The 27,050-nt window shown below is 43.5% G+C and overlaps 1 protein-coding gene across 1 annotated transcript in view; it reads right to left on the bottom strand.

Moving 5' to 3' along the window:
• Positions 1-806: 806 nt before the first annotated feature.
• Positions 807-27,050, bottom strand: part of LOC137369732 (proteasome subunit alpha type-7) — a 32,227-nt gene continuing 5,983 nt past the window's right edge. Inside the window, exons 3-7 of the mRNA XM_068031113.1 lie at positions 22,983-23,107; positions 9,911-10,033; positions 8,101-8,220; positions 6,274-6,336; positions 807-2,957 (exon numbers count right to left, since the gene is read on the bottom strand). Coding sequence (XP_067887214.1) covers positions 2,865-2,957; positions 6,274-6,336; positions 8,101-8,220; positions 9,911-10,033; positions 22,983-23,107 — 524 coding nt within the window. The 3' untranslated portion in view covers positions 807-2,864. The remainder of the gene's footprint in view (positions 2,958-6,273; positions 6,337-8,100; positions 8,221-9,910; positions 10,034-22,982; positions 23,108-27,050) is intronic.

The following is a 27,050-nucleotide window of genomic DNA, read 5'->3' as shown; positions in this document are numbered from 1 at the left end:
TGTCAAAAGAAATAAAAAATGCCTCTACGTCCCTTTCCTCAAACTTTGGGAGGGCTTGCACATATTTAAGCAGCTCTCCACTGGGTCACAGGCTGGAGTCAGATCTTTCCTCACTAGAATTTTCCTTGGAGTCAAGTCCACTCATACCTTACTTCCAGCTTTTTAAATTAGAATTCCCTTCCCTCTCTTACCCGCCGCTCTGCTTGCTCCCTTTGAAATGCTAGCTCAAATTCAAGCTTTTTCATTGCCAATTCTCTTTCCTGTTCAAGTTGCTTTCATCTGCAACTGAATCCCTGAACGACCATCTTGATTATCTTTTCCTTCTTCCAATTTCAAATGCTGTACTATTACTTCAATTACGTCCGCTTTCTTAGCCCCTGGTTTTAACTCTAACTCCAACTTTTCTGTCAATTTCTTTAGTCTAGACTTGGTTAAATTTTTCAAATCACTCAATGATGAGTCCTCCTTCTCCAGAAAGATCATAGCATCCGACAAATCCATTCTGGTAATGTAAACTTTACTCCAATGCACAAGAAACCTGGTTTTTCCCTTTCCTCTTTTCAATTAGAACTGCACGGTGTCGGCTTTGGGTTATCCCGCAGAGCCCCCAATTACATGTTACCACTGAGGTGGGAGTGCACTGTTTTCTCTAGTGCTACTTCTCCACGGGTCACAACATATATTTAAATGTTTACCCAGTTACCGATACGGCCAATTATAGACTCTATTTTTATTTCATAATAAATATACCAACCAGGTTTCTTTAATAAACAACAAAATTATCAGTTTATTATAAAACAAGACACATTCCACACCACCATTTCAGTCAGACCACTCGGCACTGTTAAAGAGCAACAGAGCCAAAGGATGCACTGGCTCTCACTTATTGTTGGTTTATCTGCAATTATAATTCTTCACTTGCCAGATTGCACAAAGAATTGTTCAATGAGTACAAACAAATTAAACTTTTAAAGAGTCCTGGAGTCTTTGACATTCTGCATTCAGAATTCAATATTTATTTGAACCAATGCACAACTATAATAATTCCAAAAGTGTGCACAGCAAAAGTGTGCACAGCACTATATTAACACTAAAATAACATACCTTATTCCAAGTTAAGAAATACAATTTTTTTGTAAACAGACATAATACTGTGCTTTCTTTTGATGCACCACTTCAAAAAATTGTGATGCCACAATATTATTTTAACCCCAAATTTCTCTCTTCTTTTACTGAAGGTAGTGACTTGGGATGGAGTATAGTTCAAGGTTACTGGCAGCTCTTGCATTCCTTACCCAAATAGTGTGTTTTCCCTCGTGAATGCTGGTTGTCTATTTGCTAACTCTTATGCACCACTTTCAACAGCAATTACTGGATGGCTATCAGAAGCGAGTACCTCGACTAATTCCTATCGCTTCTTCCTTCCTAGCCAGGGACAACTGCAATGCCCTCCAACACTGGGAGAAATCAAACTCAGAGACCCAGGACAGGACACTGATAAGCATCTTGTCTCACAGCGGCAGCCAAGAATGTCCCACGAACTTCCAATGGCTGGACATGTTGGTGTACGAAAAACCACAGTCTGCATAAGATAGCATTTTTACTGGCCAAAGCTCCACAAAGATGTGGTGGAGTTCCATAAAACTTGCCACACAGGTTGTGGAGAAGCCCCAAACTGCAATAAAACCTGCACCCCTAATTCCCATCCTGGCTTTTGGGGAACCCCTCAGCAGAGTGCTGGTGGATTGTGTGGACCTCTGCCAAAAACGAAAAGGGGACAGACAAGCACAGGTCTGACAGATAGTTAGGGAGGAAGGGGACGAAAAGGACAGTGAGGACAGGTTTGAGGAGGATCGGGAGGATTCTCAACTGGAACCCCCTACTGTCCGGTTAGACAACCCTGAAAGGTTGGAAAATGAGACCCCACACTCTCCAACTTCACTTAATCATAGGGAAAAGGGGACAGAAAATAAAGTGGGATCCTTTTATTTAGCCAACTTTTCTCCCCCTCTGCCCCTGAAGTGTTTAACTATTCACTTGGCTACAGTGATACAACTGCCCATCTCCCCAACACTCTGTCCAAGGACCATAATCTTCTCGGAGAATTTTGGCAGGCTGTTTAACTGTAAAGGAGACATCACTGGTGAGCACCTATATGGATATGTGAATACCTCCAACAAGGATTCCTTGTTTAACAGCCCAGAATGGGAACGCTGGTTGGCTTTCCACACACCCCACCTTAACCCCCAGGCCAAATGGAGTGTCTCCACCACTTCCCTACCGACATCAAATGATGTGGCGCAGTGATTCCTGCTCACAACAGAGCTGTGATTTATTTTCCAAGCCTTCAATTCCATGCTGCATCACGGATAGCCTAATATTTGTTTATCTTTACAGTTCTCATTCAACAACAGGGCCAGGACTAAGACCATTTGATGCAAATGAAAAGGAGCTTGCATCTTTATTATATCCACAGCGTTGACTAAGTAATTTTAAAAAAGTAAACAAATATCATTAAGGTTAACTATTGTGACCTGGTAACTTTACACAATGGTGAAAATGCCCCACTGCAGCAGGCTACTGTACCATTTAATTCAGTCTTTCGACACCATGAAATGAGGTTCCTGACCTCATTTGGATGAGGGTTCTCCACTGGGCTGCTGTGAAAGGGCAGTACTGGCTCTATCTCGCCCCAGGGAGTTCAACCACAAGTGCAGGTGCCACAGCAGGGACGAGAAGGAAGAGGAAGAGAGAAAATTCAGCCTTTTAATGTTTTGTATCTGTCCATGCAGTCTTCTGTTGGATGAAAAACTAATGTCTAATTTGCAGCATTAACAAAATTACTATCTGCATATTTTTAAGAGTTAGGTTTTCTTTGGTTTCTTCTTTTCAGTTTCTTCTTCCTTCTCCTTTTCAATTTCTGCGACAAGGTGTTCTATTTCTTTCGCATCTAGGAGCTGTGAAAAGGAAATATTGCAGTGTTAGTTGCCATTGAATAACAGAAACTATTCAGTCACTTTACAATATTAAGCGCAGGACTTCTGTTGTCCATGATCCCAATAGTCATGGAATTTCTCCCACGCCATCACTATCCTTTCCAAAACGGTTTTCATCGCCATCATTGCCTTGGAGCCAATATGATCGATAACCTGGCATTTGGACTCTATGTAAAAAGTGACTAATCCTTACCAAGCTGCAGGTCCTCAATCCCTGCCTAGTTCAAACCTGACCTGTGTGTTTCATGTTTGGATTCAGAACAACGCTATTCTTTTCCCACTCTAACTATTAGATGTCATTTCGCATGTAGCTGTCTCATACAGCTTGGTGAAGAGCCAGGTGAATACAGTCAATTGTTGAGCGCCAATTGTACAGTACAGTCAACAGGGCTGGTCTCCATAGTATACAAAAACAGTATATAGAGGCACTGGGAGAAAGTCCAAAAAAGACTGAATGGAATGATACCAGAACTGAGAAGTTATACTTATCAGAAAAAACTGAACAGGCTGAAGCTCTCCTCTCTAGAAGAGAGAAGGCTAAAGGATGATCTGGTGGAGGTCTTCAAGATTATGAAAGGTTTAACAGGGTAGACATAGAGAAGATGTTTTCACTTGTGGGCGAGACCAGTACTAGAGGCCATTAATATAAGATCACTAATAAATCCAATGTAATAAAAGTAAAATACCTTTGGATGCTGGAAATCTGAAATAAAAACAGAAAATGCTGGAAATCCCCAGCAGGTCTGGCAGCATCTATGGAGAGAGAAACAGAGTTAATGTTTCAGGTCTGTGATCTTTCACCAGAACTCAATGATGACAGGTCACAGACCTGAAATGTTAACTCTGTTGCTCTCTGCACTAACAAATCTAATAGGAATTCAGGAGAAACTTCTTTACCAGAGAGTGGTGAGAATATGGAACACTCTACCTCAATAAGTGGCTGAGGGGAATGGTATAAATGAATTTAAGGGAAAGCTGGATAAGTACATTAGGGAGAAAGGAATAGAAGGATAGATAAGTTGATGGGGTGAGATGAAGTAGGGTGAGAGGAGACTCGCGTGGAGCACAAACACTGGCACAGACCAGTTGGCCTGAATGGCCCATTTCTGTGCTGTAAACACTTTGTAACATGGTAATTATCACTGTAAACTGCTAATTAGCATATGCAGGGCCGAGAGAAAAGTACAATGAACGGATTTCAAAATGCATGTCCTCAAATGAAAAGACACCAGTTCAGAACTACATTATAAACATATTATTCTCAGATTAAGACACCTTCAAACACTGCACAGACTTACTGCAGAATTTATATTCTTATTCCATAGTAGTTGGTTGGGCTCATCTCAGAAATCAGCTTGAAGCGCTGCAGAATTCTAGCAATCTTGATTATACATCCAGCTCCACCCCAAGTAGTCAAATAAATGCTACAATCACTTCTGGGCAGATGTCATCACTCACCATCTCACTCAACCATTCCACCCTCCTACAATCTTCAGGCTTTTAGACTCCAAGTTTGGCATCACTTCATTACCATTTTCTGGAATATCTCATCTTTCTTTTACTCTTTTCAATTTGGCAGTGTCCCGCATGGGTTTTCAACCAGATTTTACAAAAGAAGGATCCTGAGCAATGTCTGTCAGTGATGTCAAGAACAAGTCACTACAGAAATACAGGCAAAAGACAACAAAACCATCCCAGACTCCACAGGTGACTGTGGAAAATAACAGTTACAATAGTTGACCTCAAGCCAGTAATTTCATTGCATGATTTATATAATAGTTATTATTCATATAATTTTCTTTCACATGGTTTACAGTGCCTTTTGAACTCTAAGATGAATGCTGCCTTGTAATCATTGCCTTTTATCCATTATTCTCTGTTCAATAAGAGTGCAAAAACAAACCCACCTGATGAACCCCGATAGCTACCTCCCCTCACTCAAAAACGAGGCATTTCAAACACACTTGCTGTGCCTTTTTATTTTAAGAGGCAGGATAAGTAGGCGGGTTAACATTGTGTATTGAATACTAGTAGGTCAACAGATCAGCAGCAGGAAATTTGCACATGAGCTGAATGAAACATGAAATGAGTAAATTCCTATAAAGGTGAAAATAAGTGTTCTGTGAAAAATGAGAGATTAAAATCAAAGACTCAAGCGTAGGCTTATGGAAAAATTGGCATCAACAATACTGAAGACAACTATCAGCAATACATAAAATGCAGCAGAACGTGAAAATTAATGTGGGAAAAAGGTAACTGAAAATAGAAAAGGGTATTGTGAATATATTAAAAAGTAAATGAATAGTTAGAGAGGGTAGGACTGCCCAAGCATGGGCCTGGGAGTAAGACTAATTAAAAGCTATAACTTTATCCTTTACAAATACTTTACATCATTTTTTCTTTTACAAATACTGGTGGAAGTGACGATGTGGGAGTATTAGAAGCAAGAAACCATTACAGAATAGGAATTGATTCCGAAAGGTTTAATGAAATAATCACAACTGCCACATGTTTTTGATGTCTATTCAGACAAAGTACATGGCGGGCTTGAGTATTTCACTAGGCGCACACACACTATCAACATCCTGGGGATCACCACTGACCAGAAACTGAGCTGAACCAGCCACATAAATACTGTGGCTACAAGAGCAGGTCAGATGCTGGGAATTCTGCAGCAAGAAACTCACCTCCTGTCGCTCCAATGCCTGTCCACCATCTACAAGGCACAAGTCAGGAGTGTGATGGAATACTCTCCACTTGCCTGGATGGGTGCAGCTCCAACAACATTCAAGAAGCTTGACACCATCCAGGGCAAAGCAGCTGCCCAATTGATTGGCACCCCATCCTCCACCTTCAACATTCACTCCCTCCACTACCAACGCACAGTGGCAGCAGTGTTTTCCAATCCTCAAGATGCACTGCAGCAACTCACTAAGGGTCCTTCAACAGCAGCTTCCAAACCCACGACCTCTACCACCTAGAAGGACAAGGGCAGCAGATGCATGGGAACACCATCACCTGCAAGTTTCCCTCCAAGCCACACACCATCCTGACTTGGAATATCGCAGTTCCTTTGCTGTCGCTGGGTCAAAATCCTGGAACTCCCTTCCTAACAGCACCGTTGGTGTATCTACACCCCAAGGACTGCAGCGGTTCAAAAAGGCAGCTCACCACTACCTTCTCATGGGCAATTGGGGATGGGCAATAAATGCTGGCCCAACCAGCGATGCCCACATCCCAGAAACGAATATAAAAAAAAAACAGGCTTTCTACCCACCTTGAGTGGCTGATTCCTTCTTATTATAGCCAGCTCAATATTTTTACCACCAGACTGTACGACCTAAAATGAAAAAGTACAGAGAATAGGTCATATTCAAAAGCAAAATTAAGATAAAATTAAACATATTACATCTACATAGTGCCATCAATGTAGAAAGACATCGCAGTGCACTCGAGATTATAATCAAAAATAGAGGCTGAGTTAAAGAATGAGATTATTTATGGAAACAACCAAAAAAAAGTGTGGCTGAAGAAGTGGGTTTTAGGAAGGGTCGTAGAGGAGTTTAGAGGAGGAATTCCAGAGCTTGGGACCAAAGGGGCTACAATTATGGCTACCAACGATGGAGCAAAGGGGGGGGCAGGAGGTACAATAGACAGAATGAGAGGCACAGAGTGTTTGTTGGGGCATGGGAGGGAAGTGGGTGCTGCACGTTGTAGGGCTGGAAGAAACTGGAGAGAGGGATTAGGCCATGAAGTGATCTAAATGGGATTAGAATTTTAAATATGAGGCATTGGCGGTATGGGGGAACCAGGAGACAAGGTAGGAGAGGGATTAAGGGAAAGATCCTGATTGAATAGGTCGCTGAGGTTGTCAGTCAGGTTCAGCTAGAGACTGTGGCCAGGGACGGACATAGAAATTGTAGCCCAGAGTCCGGAACTCGTGGTAGGAACCGAAGATGGGAAGTTTGGTCTTTCCGATGTTTAGTTGGAGGAAGTGCTCATTTCTGTGTTCCGAAATGCAGAAAATTATTTCAAATATTACAATTATTTGAAAAATAGAACTTTCTGTTACCTAGATGGTCAATTATTTTCCAGTCTTTATCTCCTCTATTTCCTTTCACTCTTTAACTCTAACTTAATCACAATCAATAAAAGGAATCATTCTTGGACTCCAACTTTTGCTCAATATTTCCTGCTGGTCAGAGCCCTTATAGAACAATACAGCACCAAAGAAGGTCATTCTCTGTACCAGGTCTTTGAAAGAGCTCTCCAGTCAGTCGCACTCCCTCTGCTCTACCCCCATAGCCCTGCAAACAGCTCCTTTTCAAGTAAACATCCAATGGCCCTTTTTGAAAGTTTCTACTGAATCTACTTCCACCACCCTTTCAGGCACTGTATTTCAGATTACAACAATTATAACCCACGTCTGGAATATTACTGAGTTGTGAGAGGCAGCTACAATTCTACTGCACAGTTCTAGAATCTGAGAAAACAGGATTCTGTGCAGGAAGCCTGGACTTTCAAAAAGAACTCTTCACAAATTAAAGAAGGGTTGAGGGGACAGCTGCCGACAGGAAAAAATACATCTGATTCAGCAAACCACCCATGTTCTTAAAAGTTAAAAAAGCCTGTTCCATACCTGCAGCCATCACACAGCATTAGTCGCGAGTCCCCCCCCCACCAACAATGTTTGTAGTGAGATCAAGGTTAACAAACTCAGTAATCCGGCAGGTCTGACAATGTTGCAGTACCAAAGAACACACGGTACTGACACCCCCGCCAACACCTCCATCAACAGATGCATTATAACTGGGGAAGATGGCAGCATCACCACCAGGGTCACTGATCTGCAGTGACAGGAATTAGACAAATTTCATTTTAAGGACAAGATTTTTGCCTGTAGTTTTTGAAAATCACACTCTGCGATTGTTACTTCACGATTTGGGCCACTGGTTGATAGTGACTGAAAGAGCCACATTCAGTTTTAATTATGACATGGTAGGATTTTGCCAGTATATGTGGATGGTTTTCATGGCCCTGTGCCCTTTTCTTTTTGCAAAGACTACTTACAAATATGGTCTCAGCAACAATGTATTTTACTCACTTCTAGCAAAGCCTTAATTGCCAGCTTGATAGTGTCATTGTCCGTTGCAATCGCTTCATCTGTATAGTTCTTTTCAAGGAATTCTCGAACTGTCTTGGCACTACGACCAATGGCATTTGCCTGCTCATACAACAATTTGCAGTGTTCAGATGCTCAATAATTTTTAAAACTTTCACATCTCAACTATCTCATAAAATGACCGCTGTTTATACATGTACAGCAATAACATATACACTCCGGTCACCTCATTACAGAAGGAATTTAATTGCAATATAGAGAGAGTACAGAGGAGATTTACAAGGACATTATCAGGACTGGAAAAATGCAGCTATGAAGAAAGATTGGATAGGCTGGGGTTGTTGTCCTTGGAACACAAAAGGCTGAGAGGAGATTTGATTGCAAATGTACCAAATTGCGAGGGACCTGGATAGAGTGGATGTTAAGGGCCTACTCACCTTAGCAGAGGGGTCAGTGACTAGGGGGCATAGATTTAAAGTGATTGGTAGAAAGATTAGAGGGGAGATGAGGAAACTTTTTTTCACCCAGAGGGTGGTGGGGGTCTGGAACTCACTGCCTGAAAGGGTAGCAGAGGCAACAACCCTCAACTCATTTAAAAGGTGTTTGGATTTGCACCTCACGTACCATAATCTGCAGGGCTACAGACCAAATGCTGGAAGGTGCGATTAGACTGGTTGGCTCGATTTTTAGCCAGCACAGACACTACAGGCCAAGTGGCCTTTTTCTGTGCTGTAAACTTTGTGATTCTACTCCAAAAAAGGGGAAAAAATGATTTAGATCATTGTGACCCCTCTGAGCTTCAAGAAACCTACTGTACTCCAGTGTTAATAATTGTAAGTTAGAGAGCAAACTGTTCATATATAGGCAGCCACACCAATGATCAGTGGGTTAAATGCGTCACTGAAGCAAATGAATCAAGAGGCTTCCAGGTTTAGTTCCGGGTCTCTACTGAAAACTATAGACAAAGCAATTGCAGGGAGAGTGCTTACATTTGTCCATATGACCTTGATTAGGAAAAAATATTCAGGATTCCTGCTTGCAATTGCGATTTAGTAACCTGTTGCTTTGCTTTCATGTGTGGTTTTCTCCCCCTCAAATGTCTGGCTAGGCAGACCAAATGCACGATAGCCCACTCTTACTGGGCTCACGCATAAATAGTCACTTCGACAAGGTACCAGTGTCAGCCATAGCTCAGTGGGCTGCACTGTCAACTGTGCGTCAAAAGGCTGTGGGTTCAAGCCCCACTACAGGATTTGACCACATGAAACTAGGTTGACCGTCAAATGCAATCCCGAGGAAGCAGTGAACTGCCGAAAGTGCCATCTTTTGGATGATATATTAACCGAGGCCCTCCCAGGTAGACGTAAAAAGATCCCACAGCCACTATTTTGAAGAGGAGCAGGAGTGTTCTCCCTGGTGTCCCTCAAACAACATCACAAAAAACAGATTATCTGGTTTTATCGCATTTCTGCTTTTGGGAGCTCGCTGTGTGTAAATTGGCCGCTGCGTTTCCTACATTAAAGCAGTAACTACACTTCAGAAGTACTTCATTGGCGATAAAGCACTTTGGGATATCCTGAGGTCATAAAAGATGTGACAGAAGTGCAACTTTCTTCACTGCTTTATGTGTTATTGTACTCCAGGGCAAGTCATTGTCCACAGCAGAAGAAAAAGGTATGGGAAGAAATTAGAGTAAAAGAGAGAGGATTACAGGACAAGTGGGAATGCTCACATCTGACCTATGTCAAATATCACTCTTCAGAAAGGAAACAATAGAAAGAGAAGCACTTACCTTCCAAGCTTGATACGTCCCAGATGGGTCAGTCTGGTACAACCGTGGCGTGCCATCATAGTCAAACCCCACAATCAAAGCAGAGATTCCAAAGGGTCTGCGCCCATTGCTTTGTGTGTAGCGCTGAACAAAACATCAAAGTGCAACACTTCAGCAACCTAAATACATCAAACAATTTCATTTGTTAATTCTTCCTTGCTGCTTACAAGTAACCAGCAAACACTAGAATAAAGTGTATTGCTGCTACGAGAACAGAAGAGAGGAATTTTGGCAGGCAAGTCTATCAATGTTTGAACTTTTATAAAAATTGACTAATTGAAAAGGAATTTAGTACTGTAGTAAGAGACTAGAAGTATTAGTTATAAGCTCCCACCATTTTACCTGCTAAAAACAAGTCTATTGTTCAACACTATCGATCTTACCCCAAATATTTCCTTTTAATAAAGCACTCCTCTTTTTCAAGCAGCAGGGATAGAGGGGCATGGATCTAAAGCATCTTCACATCCAAGTTTTATAGAAATGCAGAACTTCACTAAGCATTCTGGTCACATTTTCAACAGATGCTTCTGTATTTGGTCTATTTATTCCCTTTAATTTTAACAAATCAAGACACTTTTGCTTCTGTTGCTACTGAAGAAATGGGCCCCTCGAACTTGCTCTACTATTCCAAAAAATCAGGTCTAATCTACTTCAACTCTACTTTCCCACCCTATCGCCATATCCTTTGGTTCCCTTAGTATCTCAAATTCTATTAATCTGAGTCTTGAACATACTCATTGACTGAGCATCCATAGCTTTCTGGGAATTCCAAAGATTCACAACCCGCTGAGCAAAGAAATTTCTCCTCATCTCAGTCCTAAATGGCCAAGCCCCTGTCCTGAGACTCTGATCCCTAATTCGAGATGCTCCAGTAGGAGAAACAACTTCTCAACATCTAGCCTGTTAAGCCTTTTCAGAATTTTATATCTTGCAATAAGATCACCTCTCATTCTTCTAAACCCCAGAGAATATTGGCCTCATCTCCTCAACCTGTCCTCAAAAGATTGCCCTCTCATCACAGGAATCAATCTGGTAAACCCAAGTTGCACCCTCTCTAAGGCAAGTAGGTAAGGAGACCAAAACTGTATACAGTAGTTCAGGTATGGTCTCAAGAAAGTCCTATATAATTGCAACAAGACTTACTTACTCTTATACTCCAACCCCCTTGCAATAAAGGCTATGTCAGGAAAACATGCTCTGCTGAACAAGGATTTTTAATTCATCGGTTGGAAACTGACATTCAACTTTTACAAAGGAAAGCTGGAACCCTACATACAACTTTTAAACAACTGGCAGTCAAGATGGTCATCACAATGTGCATTAAAATACCTCACATTCCAAGGCATTGCAGTGGAGATGCAAGTCTAAAAAGCTCCCATCCAGGACAATGGCTTACATATAAGCATACAGACGAACATAGGAATTAGGAGTAGGCCACTTGGCCCCTCGAGTCTGCTCCGCCATTCAACAAGAACATTCAACAATTACTGGTTGTAACCTCAACTCCACATTCCCGCCTACCCCCAATAACCTTTCACCCCCTTATCAAGAATCTATCTATCTCTGCCTTCAAAATATTCAAAGACTCTGCTCCCACTGCCTTTTGAGGAAGAGTGCTCCAAAGACTCACAACCCTCTGAGAAAAACTCTCTCATCTGTCTTAAATAGTGACCCCTTATTTTTAAACAGCGACCCCTAGTTCGAGATTCTCCCACAAAACATCCCTTCCACATTCATCTTGTCAAGACCCCTCAGAATCTTATATGTTTCAATCAAGTCACCTCTTACTCTTCTAAACTCCAGCAGATACAAGCCTAGCATGTCCAACCTTTCCTCATAAGGCAACCTGCCCATTCCAGCTATTAGTCTAGTAAACCTTTTCTGAACTGCTTCCAATGCATTTACATCCTTCCTTAAATAAAGAGACCAATACTGTACACAGTACTCCAGGAGCGCTCTTAACAATGCCCTCCACAACTGAAGCAATTCAATTCCCCTTGTTACGACCAACCGCTCGTCAAAGCCCCCAATCAAAATGTACGATTCTGTTTGTGGTTGGACCAATGCACTGTTAATTCAATCCCGTCGTTCCACAGAACGGCTAACATATCACTTAAAAACTTTCCAAATTAAAGACCCACCAAATTGTACCATCTATTAACCCCCGAATGAGGCTAACCAAACCAGGTGTCTTTAAATCAACAAATTAACTCTAATTAAAAGAACTAAATTCTTAAACACTATGAAGATAATAAACAACATTTAAAATAGAAAAAATTAGTGTCCTTGCAAATTTACAGTCCGAGGTTGCTTGAAGTCCTCAGTCGTCCGATACGGGGAAAAAGGTTCTTCCGCAGTAGAACAGTCCGTAGTCTAACTTCATTAGGTGATGCTTTCCTTCTCCAGCAAATTTCAACAATTAACAACTTGCAAACACTTTCAATGGAATCAATCTGACCTTAGAGTTTAAGGGATAAAAGATTGTCGCAGTCTAACTTCCCTTTCTTCAATTTAAATTACCAGAGATGTCTGTCTTTGCTTGATGTTATTGGAATTTTGAGATATAATAATGATCAGACTAAAATCCTCTTCCGTCAATTTAAATGGTAGAGAGCTCTTTTTCAGGTGTGCTCATCACAGCTGTGTCCTCTGCGTCTTCTGTCTGTGTTCAAACTGTCTTACTAACTGCCAGTTCAAACTGAATTGTAACTCCAGTGGCTGTTTCCAAGGTATCGAAAATGCACCCTTTGAATCGCAATCTCCAAATGGCTGTTTCTAAGGCAACAAAGATGCACCTGCCCATAACTCCTAAGGCTTGCCAGCTCTTAAAGCAATACTGATCCCTTGCAAGCCTTAGAAAGGCAAACCGCATATTCTGAGAAAAAAACTACAGGACCATGACACCCTTGCATGAAACAATAACATGCTCCAACATTCCTAATTACTTGCTGTACCTGCACATTAACCTTTTGTGATTTATGCACGAGGACACCCAGATCCCTCTGCATCCTCTCACCATTTAGATAATATGCTTCTTTTTTATTCGACCTGTCAAAATGGACAATTTCACATTTTCCCACATGATACTCCATTTGCCTGAGCTTTGCCCTATCTATATCCCTTTGTAGCCTCATGTCCTCTTCGTAACTTACTTTCCTACCTATCTTTGTGTCATCAGCAAATTTAGCAACCATACCTTCGGTCCCTTCATCTAAGTCATTTATATAAATTGTAAAAAGTTGAGGCCCCAACACTGATCCCTGTGGCACACCACTCACTACATTTTGCCAACCAGAAAATGACCCATTTCCTGTTAGCTAGCCAATCTTCTATCCATGCCAATATGTTACCCCCTACACCATGAGCTTTTATTTTCTGCAATAACCTACGATGTGGCACCTTATCAAATGCCTTCTGGAGATCCAAGTACAGTACCTCCACTGGACCCCCTTTATCCACAGCATGCTACTTCTTCAAAGAACTCTAATAAATTAGTTAAACATGATTTCCCTTTCACAAAACCATGTCGACTCTGCCTGATTATCTTGAATTTTTCTAAGTGCCCTGTTATAACGTCTTTAATAATAGCTTCTAAGATTTTCCCTATGACAGATGTTAAGCTAACCACCGACGCACAGTGTGTACCATCTACAAGGTGCACTGCAGCAACTCAACACGCCTCCTTTGACAGCACTTTTCAAACCAGTGACCTCTTCCACCTAGAAGAACAAGGTCAGCAGTTGCATGGGAACACCACCCCAAGTTCCCCTCCAAGCCACACACCATATTGAGTTAGAAATATATTGCCATTCCTTCACTGTCACTGGATCAAAATCCCGGAACACTCTTAACAGCATTGTGGGTGTACCTGCACCAGATGGACAGCAGCAGTTCATGAATGCAGCTCACCACCACTTTCTCAAGGGCAATTAGGGACGGGCAATCAATTCTGGCCTTGCCAGTGACAAAGAACAGTACAGCACAGGAACAGGCCATTTGGCCCTCCAAGCCTGCGCCGATCATGATAACTGTCTAAACTAAAACCTTCTGCACTTCCGGGAACCGCACCCCTCTATTCCCATCCTATTCATGTATTTGTCAAGATGCCTCTTAAACGTCGCTATCGTACCTGCTTCCACCACCTCCCCCGGCAGCAAGTTCCAGGCACTCACCACCCTCTGTGTAAAGAACTTGCCTCGCACATCCCCTCTAACCTCTGTCTCTCGCACCTTAAACCTATGTCCCCTAGTAACTGACTCTTCCACCCTGGGAAAAAGCTTCTGACTATCCACTCTGTCCATGCCACTCATAGCTTTGTAAACCTCTATCATGTCGCCCCTCCACCTCCGTCGTTCCAGTGAAAACAATCCGAATTTATCCAACCTGTCCTCATAGCTAATTCCCTCCAGACCAGGCAACATCCTGGTAAACCTCTTCTCTACCCTATCCAAAGCCTCCACGTCCTTCTGGTAGTGTGGCGACCAGAATTGCACGCAATATTCTAAGTGTGGCCTAACTAAGGTTCTGTACAGCTGCAGCATGACTTGCCAATTTTTATACTCTATGCCCCGACCGATGAAGGCAAGCATGCCGTATGCCTTCTTGACTACCTTATCCACCTGCGTTGCCACTTTCAGTGACCTGTGGACCTGTACGCCCAGATCTCTCTGCCTGTCAATACTCCTAAGGGTTCTGCCATTTACTGTATACCTCCCACCTGTATTAGATCTTCCAAAATGCATTACCTCACATTTGTCCGGATTAAACACCATCTGCCATTTCTCCACCCAAGTCTCCAACCAATCTATATCCTGCTGTACCCTCTGACAATCCTCATCACTATCCGCAACTCCACCAACCTTTGTGTCGTCCGCAAACTTACTAATCAGACCAGCTACATTTTCCTCCAAATCATTTATATATACTACAAACAGCGGAACACCACTAATCACAGCCCTCCATTCAGAAAAGCACCCTTCCACTGCTACCCTCTGTCTTTTATGACCGAGCCAGTTCTGTATCCATCTTGCCAGCTCACCCTTGATCCCGTGTGACTTCACCTTTTGTACCAGTCTGCCATGAATGACCTTGTCAAAGGCTTGACTGAAGTCCATATAGATAACATCCACTGCCCTTCCTTCATCAATCATCTTCGTCACTTCCTCAAAAAACTCAATCAAGTTAGTGAGACACAACGTCCCCTTCACAAAACCATGCTGCCTTTCACTAATAAATTCATTTGTTTCCAAATGGGAGTAAATCCCGACCCGAAGAATCCTCTCTTATAATTTCCCTACCATTGACGTAAGGCTCATCAGCCTATAATTTCCTGGACTTCCCTTGCTCCCCTTCTTAAACAAAGGTACAACATTGGCTATTCTCCAGTCCTCTGGGACCTCACCTGTAGCCAATGAGGATGCAAAGATTTGTGTCAAGGCCCCAGCAATTTCTTCCCTTGCCTCCCTCAGTATTCTGGGGTAGATCCCATCAGGCCCTGGGGACTGATCTACCTTAATGCTTTGCAAGACACCCAACACCTCCTCCTTTTTGATAACGACATGACCCAGACTATCTACACTCCCTTCCCTAGGCTCATCATCCACCAAGTCCTTCTCTTTGGTGAATACTGAAGCAAAGTACTCATTTAGTACCTCGCCCAATTCCTCTGGCTCCACACATAGATTCCCTCCTCAGTCCTTGAGTGGGCCAACCCTTTCCCTGGTTACCCTCTTGCTCTTTATATACGTAGAAAAAGCCTCGGGATTCTCCTTAATCCTGTTTGCCAATGACTGTTCATGACCCCTTTTAGCCCTCTGACTCCTTGCTTAAGTTCCTTCCTACTGTCTTTATATTCATCAAGGGCTTCATCTGTTCCTAGCCTTCCAGCACTTACGAATGCTTCCTTTTTCTTTTTGACGAGGCTCACAATATCCCTCGTTATCCAAGGTTCCCGAAACTTGCCAAACTTATCCTTCGTCCTCACAGGAACATGCTGGGCCTGGATTCTAATCAACTAATCAAATATCCTGCTTACATTTTCAAAGAAAATTAATAGATTTGTCAAACACAATTTCCCTTTCATAAAACCATTCGTGATTTTCCAAGTGCCCTGTTAACATAATAGATTCTATTGTTGAATGCACTGACTGGCAGGGCCCAGATCACCACAAACGTAGGTGTGATCTCGTCCCCCAAGTGAGCAAAGGGAGCAGCTCCAGATCGCCGCTTCCTATGTCCATCCCCCAAACCCTCCAGCCAGGTCCGTGCACTTCCCCAACTCACCCTCTCCTTTATCCTTCGCTGCTGCTGGTGTCTCCAGCCAGGTCCCTGCCACAGCCAATCACTTATTCATCTTTCTCTGACGTCACACTAAGATTTGTTTTTACAAATGCTGTCGGTGGGATCTGAATCCATGCACTTGCCCCCTACTGGTCTGCCTTTAACTGCTGCTCCCACTCTTTTATCCTCCTGCTGCTCTGCCTCTCGCCAGTGCTCCTGCTCTTTTATCCTCCCTGCTGGTCTCAACATTAAGAGCTAATGGCTAAGGGAGTAAGCACAGTGGCGCAGTGGTTAGCACCGCAGCCTCACAGCTCCAGCGACCCGGGGTCAGTTCTGGGTACTGCCTGTGCGGAGTTTGCAAGTTCTCCCTGTGACCGCGTGGGTTTCCACCGGGTGCTCCAGTTTTCTCCCACAGCCAAAGACTTGCAGGTTGATAGGTAAATTGGCCATTGCAAATTGCCCCTTGTGTCGGTAGGTGGTCGGAGAATAGAACATAGAACATTACATTACAGCGCAGTACAGGCCCTTCGGCCCTCGATGTTGCGCCGACCTGTGAAACCATCTGACCTAAACTATTCCATTTTCATCCATATGTCTATCCAATGACCACTTAAATGCCCTTAAAGTTGGCAAGTCTACTACTGTTGCAGGCAGGGCGTTCCATGCCCCTACTACTCTCTGAGTAAAGAAACTACCTCTGACATCTGTCCTATATCTATCACCCCTCAACTTAAAGCTATTTCCCTTGTGTTTGCCATCACCATCCGAGGAAAAAGACTCTCACTATCCACCCTATCTAACCCTCTGATTATCTTATATGTCTCTATTAAGTCACCTCTCCTCCTCCTTCTCGCTAACGAAAACAACCTCAAGTCCCTCAGCCTTTCCTCATAAGACCTCCCCTCCATACCAGGCAACATCCTAGTAAATCTCCTCTGCACCCTTTCCAAAGCTTCCACATCCTTCCTATAATGCAATACTCCAGGTGCGGCCGCACCAGAGTTTTGTACAGCTGCAGCATGACCTCGTGGCTCCGAAACTCGATCCCCCTACTAATAAAAGCTAACACACCATATGCCTTCTTAACAGCCCTATTAACCTGGGTGGCAACTTTCAGGGATTTATGTACCTGGACACCAAGATCTCCCTGCTCATCTACACTACCAAGAATCTTCCCATTAGCCCAGTACTCTGCATTCCTGTTACTCCTTCCAAAGTGAATCACCTCACACTTTTCCGCATTAAACTCCATTTGCCATCTCTCAGCCCAGCTCTGCAGCCTACCTATGTCCCTCTGTAACCTACAACATCCTTCGGCACTATCCACAACTCCATCGACCTTCGTGTCATCCGCAAATTTACTAACCCACCCTTCTACACCCTCATCCAGGTCATTTATAAAAATGACAAACAGCAGTGGCCCCAAAACAGATACTTGCGGTACACCACTAGTAACTAAACTCCAGGATGAACATTTGCCATCAATCACCATCCTCTGTCTTCTTTCAGCTAGCCAATTTCTGATCCAAAGCACTAAATCACCTTCAATCCCATACTTCCGTATTTTCTGCAATAGCCTACCGTGGGGAAACTTATCAAACGCCTTACTGAAATCCATATACACCACATCCACGGCTTTACCCTCATCCACCTGTTTGGTCACCTTCTCAAAAAACTCAATAAGGTTTGTAAAGCACGACCTACCCTTCGCAAAACCGTGCTGACTATCGCTAATGAACTTATTCTTTTCAAGATGACTATAAATCCTATCTCTTATAACCTTTTCCAACATTTTACCCACAACCGAAGTAAGGCTCACAGGTCTATAATTACCAGGGCTGTCTCTACTCCCCTTCTTGAACAAGGGGACAACATTTGCTATCCTCCAGTCTTCCGGCACTATTCCTGTCGACAATGATGACATAAAGATCAAGGACAAAGGCTCTGCAATCTCCTCCCTGGCTTCCCAGAGAATCCTAGGATAAATCCTATCTGGCCCAGGGGACTTATCTATTTTCACTCTTTCCAAAATTGCTAACAGCTCCTCCTTGTGAACCTCAATCCCATCTAGCCTAGTAGTCTGTATCTCAGTATTCCCCTCGACAACATTTTCTTTCTCTACTGTAAATACTGACGAAAAATATTCATTTAACGCTTCCCCTATCTCCTCTGATTCCACACACAACTTCCCACTACTATCCTTGATTGGCCCTAATCTAACTCTAGTCATTCTTTTATTCCTGATATACCTATCGAAAGCCTTAGGGTTTTCCTTGATCCTATCCGCCAATGACTTTTCGTGTCCTCTCCTCGCTCTTCTTAACTCTCCCTTTAGATCCTTCCTGGCTGGCTTGTAACTCTCAAGCGCCTTAACTGAGCCTTCACGTCTCATCCTAACATAAGCCTTCTTCTTCCTCTTGACAAGCGCTTCAACTTCTTTAGTAAACCACGGCTCCCTCGCCCGACAACTTCCTCCCTGCCTCACAGGTACACACTTATCAAGGACACGCAGTAGCTGCTCCTTGAATAAGCTCCACATTTCGATTGTGCCCATCCCCTGCAGTTTCCTTCCCATCCTACGCATCCTAGATCTTGCCTAATCGCATCATAATTTCCTTTCCCCCAGCTATAATTCTTGCCCTGCGGTACATACCTGTCCCTGCCCATCGCTAAGGTAAACCTAACCGAATTGTGATCACTATCACCAAAGTGCTCATCTAAATCTAACACCTGGCCGGGTTCATTACCCAGTACCAAATCCAATGTGGCATTGCCCCTGGTTGGCCTGTCTACATACTGTGTCAGAAAACCCTCCTGCACACACTGGACAAAAACTGACCCATCTAAAGTACTTGAACTATAGTATTTCCAGTCAATATTTGGAAAGTTAAAGTCCCCCATAACAACTACCCTGTTACTCTCGGTCACTGACCCGAAACGTTAACTCTGCTTCTCTTTCCACAGATGCTGCCAGACCTGCTGAGTGAATCCAGCATTTCTTGTTTTTGTTTCAGATTTCCAGCATCCGCAGTATTTTGCTTTTATTACCCTGTTACTCTCGCTCCTGTCGAGAATCATCTTCGCTATCCTTTCCTCTACATCTCTGGAACTACTCGGAGGTCTATAGAAAACTCCCAACAGGGTGACCTCTCCTCTCCTGTTTCTAACCTCGGCCCATACTACCTCAGTAGACGAGTCCTCAAACGTCCTTTCCGCCGCCGTAATACTCTCTTTGATTAACAATGCCATATCCCCCCCTCTTTTACCATCTTCTCTGTTCTTACTGAAACATCTAAATCCCGGAACCTGCAACATCCATTCCTGTCCCTGCTCTACCCATGTCTCCGAAATGGCCACAACCTCGAGATCCCAGGTACCAACCCATGCTGCAAGCTCACCCACCTTATTCCGGATGCTCCTGGCGTTGAAGTAGACACACTTTAAACCAAGTTCTTGCTTGCCAGTGCCCTCTTGCGTCCTTGTAACCTTATCCCTGACCTCACTGCTCTCAACATCCTGTACACTGGAACTACAATTTAGGTTCCCATCCCCCTGCTGAATTAGTTTAAACTCCCCCGAAGAGCACTAGCAAATCTCCCCCCCAGGATATTGGTACCCCTCTGGTTCAGGTGAAGACCATCCTGAATGAATGGTGGGGATGTGGGGGAATATGGGATTAATGTAGGATTAGTATAAATGGGTGGCTGTTGGTCAGCAAAGACTTGGTGGGCCGAAGGGCCTGATTCAGTGCTGTATCTGTAATAATAATAACCTGGAGTGGAGTCCCATTAGGTGGTTGGCGTTTCCCTCAAGTTAGCACCTTGCGGCAAGTCCTGCAACCGAATAGGTCCCAGATTTGTAGCTTTTTGTCTTTCCTTTGGACACCTGCCTACAAGGTCGGGCTGGGGAGGGGCGGTGGGGGGGGGAGCTGCTGCTGCAGGTGCTAGGAAAGCCTGTAGCTCCTACAACCATGACTAGGCTATGCAGCAAACAAAGATAACCTTTCGGCTTGGAAGCTGGAATGTGAGGACTATGTGTCCTAGAATGAACAGCGACCCACACTAGTGTATGCAACAGCCCTGATTGACCGTGAGCTGCACAAGCTTGGTATCAACATTGCCGCTCAACAAGAAACCAGATTAATCTCTATTCAAGAGGCTAATTACACCTGGCATGGAAACAGCACTGAAGACACCGTGACCATGGTGTAGGCTTCGCAGTGAACAACCGGCTAACACAGCGCCAATTCATCCACCAGTAGCAACCTTGGAGCGCCTCATCTCCTTGCCGTTATCGTCCGATGGAGGCACAGTCAACATCATATGCGTCTCCGCACCAACTCGATAAGCCAGCATCTCAGATAAATAACATTTCTATGACTCCATAGGTGACATTCTGAGAAACATTCCTAATGGCAAGAGGCTATTCAACCTGGGTAACTTTAAATCACATGTTGGGTCAGACAATGACGCATGGCCAACGTGCTGAAGTCGTCATGATCAACGGTAATGGACAACAGCAAGATCAAAGATAATGGCCAACGCCTTTTCGTGGCCTAAATGAACTCTATCACCAACACCTTCTTCCAGGGCAGACATCGCCACAAGGTATCATGGCGTCACCCATGGTCTGGACATTGGTACTAAGACCTAGTCATCACAAGGAAGTGCCATCTACGCAGCGTTCTTCACACCCGCATCTACCATAGCGCAGACTGCGATACCAACCACTCCCTTGGCAGCAGCAGAGTGAAGGTGCACCCCTGAAAATTCCATAGCTCCAAACGTGATGGCCCACCATGTATCAGCATCCCTTGCACAAGCAATGATGCCAAATACCAGCACTTTGCAGTGTCACTGGAACACTTGCTACCCACCCAAATCCTTAATGGGAAACATGGATGACATTATTGAAGAAGCTTGGAAATCACTGAGCTCAAATCATCTATGTAGCAGCTGAAGCATCATTTGGTAAAGTCAGAATCCGCAACACAGGATTGTTTAAGACCTACTCAGCTGAGGTGATATCTGTCATTGATGCAAAAAACAAGATACACAGCATAAACCCAACAGCTAAAACACTGCATGACCTGCAAGTAGCCAAGACAGCTGTGCAAAAGACAGGGAGATACTGCACAAACACTGGATCAACTTATGTCAAGAAATCCAAACTGCATGTGACAAAAGAAATCTACGAGCTATGTACGAAGAGGTCAAGAGGGCGTTTGGCCTGGCCATCACCAGAGTTGCTCCCCTGAAGTTGGCAGATGGTGAATTACTCACCAACAGTATTAAACAGATGTCCCGCTGGGCTGAACACGACTGTAAGCTTTACTCCCATGAGTCGGACAACTCCCAATCTATGCTTGACGCTCTCCCGCAACTTCCTGTCATGGATGAGTTAGATGAAGAACACTGGAGCTCGAAAAGGCCATAGACCGCTTAGCGAACAGAAGGGCACCGGGCGAGGATGGAATCCCAGCCGAGCTGCTCAAGCACAGAAAGTCCCATCAATTGCCACACCTTTATGACCTTCTTCTCTGCTGGAACGTAGGCTCTGTTCCACAGGAGATGCACGATGCCAAAATCATCACACTATACAGAACAAAGGCGACAGAGGAGACTGCACCAATTACAGGAGCATCTCATTCCTTAGCGTCACGGGGAAGGCCTTTTCTAGGGTCATGCTTAAAAGACTCCATCTACTTGCAGATTTAGTGCAACCGGAAGTACGGTGCAGTTTCCGTGCTGGCAGATATACTATGAATAATTATCTTTTCCATACACCAACTCCAAGAGAAGTATAGGAATAAAGTATACCTCTTTACCTTACTTTTGCAGATCTCACTAAGGCATTCAACACCATCAGCAAAGCAGGGCTCTACAAGATTTTACAAATAATTGGCTGTCCATCAAAGTTCCTCAGTCTCACACCCTCCTTCCATGACAACATGCACTGCACTGTACAGTTTGATGGCTCCACTTACTACAGTGAAGAATGGAGTGAAACTGGGTTGTGTCCCAGACCCCACTTTGTTTGCCATCTTCTTCTCCATGCTCCTGACCTTTGCCTTCCCTGCAGATATGGAAGGAGTCTACTAGCACACTAGGTCAGACAACATGCTCTACAATCTATCAAGGCTGAAAGTGAAGACAAAAACACATCACGTCTTGATCAGCGAACTCCTCTATGCTGATAATGCTGCACTAGTCGCTCACACAGAAATTCAGCTACAAAGCCATTCAGAATCATGGATAATTCTCTTTGATTCTTCTGATTTAGTCAACTACTATTCTGTTCCATCAGCTCCCACTCTAAGCCACATGATTAGCAGATCAATTTCCTTCACGGCAGTGTCAAAAGCTTCAATAAAATCTCAGTATACAGGATGAAATTAGTCTTCAGCAGGACTGCCAATTGGGCAACAGCGAATCACCAGTCTGTCTGACACACTGTCATACTGTAGGCCAATTTCACCCCCCGCCACTCCCGTGTCTATGTAGTGCCCTTTGTCCACTAATTTCTCTCACTGAACTCCAATAGGCCGTCAGACATGACCTCCTCCCAGAAAGTCACATCAGTCCACATTTCTCTAGGTGCTTCATTATTTCCCCTTTCAGGATCTCGTCCAGTATTTTCCCTGTCAAAGGTGTCAGATTCACCACGTTATCAAGAGGTACCTTCGTGGCCCGTTGCAAGCCGAAATGGAATTTTATATTTTGGCAGATGGGTGAGAAAGACAATAGATCTTTACCTGCTTCAAAGTTGCAATGAAACGTGTTATGTATTCTACAGTCACTGGATCTTCTACAGTAAGTTTATGACTCTGACACTCCACGCGGGCTCTGTTAATCACTATTCTGGCATCAGCCGTTAGACCTGAAATTAAAAGCAGAATTAATCAGTCAAGCAAATTTCCTGATTGTGTGGGAATCTTAATTGTTACCTGACAGCTCATACACAGAGATATCGCAAGCAAAGATTCCACATATCAGAAGAGTAAATTCAAAATGGAACTTAAGATCATGAACCCCAGTTGTTTCAGGTACTGCCATCAAAAACATTTAACTACCACACATTAACTAACAATGCAATGGTAATATTAATTATATATAGAATTAACTGTTGCATAACTGCACAAGTAACGCCGTTTTAAATGCAGACAGTGTTTCAAGGCTGGAAGAAACAAAAAAAAAATTAATAAAATTGCACATTCATAAATTTGTTTCCCTAAGTAGACAGAACAGACTTTGAGCATTTTCATAAAATGGAAAACAGACTGGTCCATAATTATCACAAACTAAGCATCTCTCAATTTCATTACTTTTGTCTAGCAGCAATTGAACAAGACAAGTTCAATTTAGCTTGACAATGTTATGAATATATCACACGCCATTAAATAATATTCCTCATAGAATGAAACAAGTTTGCACTGCTGCTGGGTAGCTGCTGACTTTTTCACATTGGCACTTGATTGTGGGCACTAATAATTTAGTAACAATTGACGATTATTACGTTTTTTTGCCCATTTAAGATTGCAGATTTTCCCAAATGTTATTTGTAATGGGGTGGTGTGGGGAAAAAGAGAAAGAGAAAAAAATTAGAACAGGTAAATGTGGAGAAAATCAGGAGAAAGTTCCCACACTGATCTCACATCCTGACTTCTGGATGACAAATCAAACAACAACTTCCATTTTTAACCACTACTCTATCATACTTCCCTGCGGCATCATGATCTCAGAAAGGAGCTGGGGGTGGTGGCAATCCCAAGTAGCAGCATTGCAAGGCCCAGCAGTGAGCTGGAGTGCAGTTTTTTGGGGAGGTTTAGGAGAAGCATTCCTGCTCCTCCAGATCCCGCAAAATAAAATCTAGAAGGGAATCGAGGAATATGGGAATAGGGTGGGACAGTGGAGTTGAGGTAGAAGAGCAGTCATGATCCTATTGAATAGTGCAGTAGGCTATATGGCCTACTCCTATTTCTTAAGCTCTTTCCTCAGTCATTTTTCCCTTAGAAGGGCGATAGGTTAAACAGTTCAACCCTCACCTCTAAATAGACAGAAGGTGTTTGGTGCGGAATCCACCCATTTGTACTTGAAATATATTGTAATTGGAGTCCTACAACTGACGTAGGACAAACTGTAATTTGCCTATTTAAGCTGCTGCCTGCTGGTTTCAGGCAGACGGCTTGCTCGTCCACTTCCAGGGTTGCCTGAAAAATGTAGCAGGATGGCCTTGGGTGCCAACGGGGTAGCTGAGGTGCCACCTTCCCCAGTTTCAATGGTTGGCCGCCTCTTTTCTCAGGCAATATTTGGGCATGCGGCAATTGAAAATTGCCCCCCCAAATCTACAAGGCACACTTCACTTAAACCTTAAGATTTTTAATGAAACTGTTGCGAATTTTTAGAATTCTCTATCCTGAAGGGTTGTGGATGCTCCATCTTTGAATACATTCACTGCTGGTCTCGCAGAGAAGGACATGGGGAGAGGGCAGGAAAGCGGATTGTACTGAATGGCAGAGCAGGCTCGAGGACCGTATGGTCTATCCCTGCTCCTATTTCTAATGATCTTATGCAGAACTCAAGGTTACTGCTACAGCTCTAATGACTTACTTTCCATTATGATGGCGGGGGATAAGAATCAAAAGGAGACAAGGACAAGGCAACAATTTTTCCCATTTCTTTCATTAAACATTGCTTTGGCATACAAGAACATAAGAAACAGGAGCAGGCTAGAGTCAATCTTATACTTTCCCATAATTTACAAAGCAAGATGGTTGTCCCAGGCACCGCTGCAGTAATTCCTCATACAAGTGCCTTTGGTCCAACCATCTTCATTTGATTCAATGACTTTCTCTCAATCAAATGGTCAGAATTGAAGATGTTCACAGATTAATTCCACAGTGATCAGCTGCATTTACAAATCCTGATCATGAAGCAGCTGGGAGGTATGACGAGTAGTAGTTATCCATTTCACTGTTAAAGGTGCTATATAAATCCAAGTTGTTGGAATAATAACCCAGAGAACCCGCGGGATAGTACCTTGGTAGTTGAGAATTTGATTTTGATTTTTTATAAAATCTGGAACTAAAAAGCTGATACCAGTAAACGTGACCATGAAGCTGTCAGATTGTCATTAAAACCCACTGGTTCACAAAAGACCTTTAGGGAAGGAAACCCACCATCCTTACCCGATCTGTTCTATGTGCGATTCCAGTCCGACATCGTGGTCTTAACTGCTCTCTGACATGGCCCAGCAAGCCACTCGGTTTATTAAACTGCTACAAAGAATAACAAGAATGCAGTTCATGAAGGCGGCCCACCAACACTGTCTCAGGGCAACTAGGAGTGGGCAATAAATGCCAGCCTTGCCAGCAAGAGTTAGGCAAATAACTTCCTTGCCACTTAAGTGCACAGTATTAAATAATAGTCAAACAAAAACACCCATCACCTCTCCCAACTTCACAGAGTCTCCCAACATCAACACCTTCAGGGTCACTATCGACTGAAAGCTTAACTGGACCAGAAAATCAACACCGCAGAGCCACTCCACCATGTACAAGGCTCAACCTCTAGACTACTGAGCACTCGCCTGGATGGCTGTAGCTGCAACAATACTCATGAGGCTCAACACCATTCAACTCACTTTGCTGGTGCCCCTGCCGCTGCAGTCAATCCCTTTATCACCAAGTCAAAGTAGCTAAAGTATGTATGATCTACAGGAATCACTGCAACTCACCAAGCTTACTTTGACAGCACCTCTCTCCCCTGCAACCTCTACCATTAAGAAGTATGAAGCAGACATGTGGAAACGCCATTCAAGTCATACACCACCGTGACCTAGACACTTATCACCTTTCCTTCAAGGTTGTTGCATTAATATCCTGGAATTCCCTACCCAACAGCATTAAAGGAGCACCATCAGCACAAGGGTTGCAGCAGCTTAAGGGAGCCCTACAACACTTTCTCAGGGAAACTAGGGATGGACAATAGATGCGGACTTGCCAACATTACTCCATATCCCGAGAATCCAACAACTACCACAAATTTCCACATACTGAGCTTAACTAGTCATTTTTCATATGGAACTTTCTAAGAGTCCTTTTGGAAGTACAGATTCAGCACTTTTTTTTTTATACACAGTTGTTGTGATCTGGAAAGTGCTGCCTAAAAGCACAGTGAAAGCAGATTTAATCGTAACTTTCAAAAGGAAGTGGGTAAATACTTAAAAAGGAAAAATGTGCAGGGCTATGGAAAAAGTGCAGGGCAATGGGACTAGTTGGATAACTCCTTCAAAGAACTGATGCAGCCACAATGGGCCGAATGGCCTCCTCTTGTGCTGTATGATTCAATAATTTGAAGGGTTTCCCACACCACTTGGGTTATAATTTTCTCAAAGCAGTCTATGCGGTTGGTTAGGCAGGATCTTCCCCTTCTAAAGCCAACATTGTTGACTAAATCATTGCTGTATACATCATACTCAAGTTCAATATGCGCACCACATTGGCCTGTTTCCATTCTATCAGCCACCACCCCAGTTTACTGACTCCCTCATAATGATCATCAACAGTTTAGGTTTTCAGCATACCACCAATTGTGGATCCAAATCCCATCCCACCCCACCCTGCCAAACAACAATAGCGCAGATGAACAACCTGCTCTGAAGACTCTACAATCGGGGTATTCTGACTGAGCATGCTCTCAGCTGATCTTTTTTGCATCTCTTTATGTTTGTCACCAGGACACTTCTGTTACCCATTTATACCCCTATCTAGCCTCTGTTGCTGCTGAAACCTTTCCTCGGCTTTCAACACCTTGAGCACTGA

This window comes from Heterodontus francisci, chromosome 5 (genome assembly GCF_036365525.1).
Source record: "Heterodontus francisci isolate sHetFra1 chromosome 5, sHetFra1.hap1, whole genome shotgun sequence".
Lineage (NCBI taxonomy): Eukaryota > Metazoa > Chordata > Chondrichthyes > Heterodontiformes > Heterodontidae > Heterodontus > Heterodontus francisci.
Note: the sequence above shows the minus strand (reverse complement) of the source record. Positions and strands in the feature narration are given on the sequence as shown.